Source organism: Helobdella robusta, assembly GCF_000326865.2.
Source record: "Helobdella robusta unplaced genomic scaffold HELROscaffold_52, whole genome shotgun sequence".
NCBI classification, from domain to species: domain Eukaryota; kingdom Metazoa; phylum Annelida; class Clitellata; order Rhynchobdellida; family Glossiphoniidae; genus Helobdella; species Helobdella robusta.
The window spans coordinates 963,647-966,098 of NW_008705269.1; the positions used below are offsets into that span (position 1 = coordinate 963,647).

General features: G+C 31.3%; 1 protein-coding gene across 1 annotated transcript in view; it reads left to right on the forward strand.

Annotated features, from left to right (window-relative positions):
- Window positions 1-240: 240 nt before the first annotated feature.
- The window catches only part of HELRODRAFT_179154 (hypothetical protein), a gene marked incomplete at both ends in the record, with an annotated part of 4,744 nt that continues 2,532 nt past the window's right edge, over window positions 241-2,452 (forward strand). Inside the window, one exon of the mRNA XM_009027997.1 lies at window positions 241-376. Within this exon, the coding sequence (XP_009026245.1) occupies window positions 241-376 (136 nt within the window). The remainder of the gene's footprint in view (window positions 377-2,452) is intronic.

A 2,452-nucleotide genomic window follows, 5' to 3' on the forward strand; every position in this document is an offset into this window, starting at 1 on the left:
TTAACAACGTTATTGCTAAATTAAAATATATTTGTAATTTTTAAATTTATATATAAATTGAATAACTCATTTTGCAATTTATTAAATTTTATTCAAATTAATATATAAAGTTGCTAGAACTGTTGTCAGGTTGGTTCAGATTTTTTTTAATATTTTCATTTTATTTTGATGTTATCAAGACCGCTAATTTGTTTTCTTGAAAGTAAAAGTTTATTTTATTCAAAAATAACTACTTTAGGCATGGCGAAACAAGGCCCGATAGACAAATTTTTGAAAAGGAAACGTCAGGAAGAGAATTTGATATATGAAAGTAGTGACGATTCTTCAGTTTCAGACAATGAAAATGGCATCGTAAAGGCAATTGGTATTGAAACGTGTGCAACAAAACGTATTAGAACTAGCTTCATTCGAAAGTACGATGAATCATACATTCAATTTGGCTTCATGCCAATGGACGATGGAACAGAGTTGGAGCGAGGTTTTGTCGAACGAAGCAATGAAGCCATCAAAACTAAAAAGACATTTAAATACCAAACACAAAGACATTTGCACAAAACCAAAAGAATATTTTGAGAGAAAACGCATTGATCTGAAGAGTCGCCAAAAACAAATGTTTCGTATTTCCCATATAAACACGTGTGCGCTACGAGCTTCATATAAAGTAGCTCTGCGAATTGCCAAAGCGAAAAAGGCATTCACAATTGGTGAAACGTTAATAAAAGATTGCATCAAAGATGTCTGTTTTGAGATGCTGGATGAGCAGGCTTCAAAAAAAATAGACCAGGTGCCACTTTCAAACAGTACTATCGGTCGACGCATTAGCGATATGGCAGAAGACATTGAAGAGCAGCTAGTTGAACAAATGAAACTTGCAAAGTATTATTCTTTGCAGCTGGATGAAAGCACAGATGTGGCCAATATGGCTATTTTGTTAGTTTATGTTCGTTTTGAATACGAAGGAGATTTAAAGGAGGAATTTTTCTTTTCAGCATCACTCCCAACAAATACAACAAGTTCTGAAGTATTCAAAACTGTCAGTGAATATATCATTGGTAAAGGAATAGATTTCAAATATTGTGTTGGTGTCTGTTCAGATGGTGCTGCAGCAATGACTGGACGTTATTCTGGTGTTGTAACTAAAATTAAAGCAATAGCACCGGAGTGTAAAGAGTGTAAGAGTGTAAAGTAACACATTGTTGCATTCACCGAGAAAGTTTAGCAGTGAAGAAAATGTCAGATGAACTGAATAATGTGCTCAGCGAAGTAGTCAAAATAGTAAATTATGTGAAAGCAAATGCACTAAATTCAAGACTTTTTGCCAGATTATGTGAAGAAATGGGGGCTGATCATAAACATCTATTGCTACCAACTGAAGTGCGTTGGCTATCCAGAGGAAAGGTTCTCTCAAGAGTATTTGAATTAAAAAATGAACTAGCAGAGTTTCTGCAGGTTAAAAAGCCCATCTGGTCAGAATTACTTATGAATATCAATTTGCTCGCAAAATTGGCTTATTTGTCAGACATATTTGCATTATTAAATGATCTCAATATTTCAATCCAAGGGAAAATGGCGACTGTTTTCACGATGGCTGATAAAATTGAAGGACAAAAAAGAAAGCTAAAATCTTGGATAAAAAGATTGGAAAAAGAATGTTTCGAAATGTTTTTTAATTTAGCTACAGTCATTGATGAAGCAGGCAAAGGATTTGACACCAAAAGTTTGATAACCTTAATCATTGAGCATCTGTCCAGCTGATCTGAACGGTTTGAATTTTATTTTCTTACGGAGGATGACCCACGAATAGGAAAGACATGGATCAGAAATCCTTTTGTTGAACATAAGGAAAATTTGACTGTTAAGTTGGAAGATAAAATTTTGGAGCTTGCTGCTGACCAAGTTTGAAAATACATTATCTCTTTCCGCTTTCTGGATCAGCATCAAGTCGGAATACCCAGAGCTCACTGACGAAGCAATAAAAACCCTTCTTCCTTTCCCTTCTACTTATTTATGCGAAGTTGGATTTTCATGTTTGACTGCAATGAAAACAAAATACAGAAACTGTTTGGAAGTTTGTTCTCCGCTACGTGTGGCATTGTCTTCGTTTCAGCAACGTCTTGAGGAATTAATAAATAGAAAACAAGCTCATTCATTTCACTAATTTTTTACAACAATTTTTATTTTCTAATGTCAAAATATTTTTTATTGTTATTTCATTTTGAATAAAATTATACAAAAAAAGATTCAAATTTTGTAAAATTGATAACACTTCGCATATATATATATATATATATATATATATATATATATATATATATATATATATATATATATATATATATATATATATATATATATATATATATATATATATATATATATATATATATATATATATATATATATATATATATATATATATATATATCTCTATATCTATATCTAAATATATCGA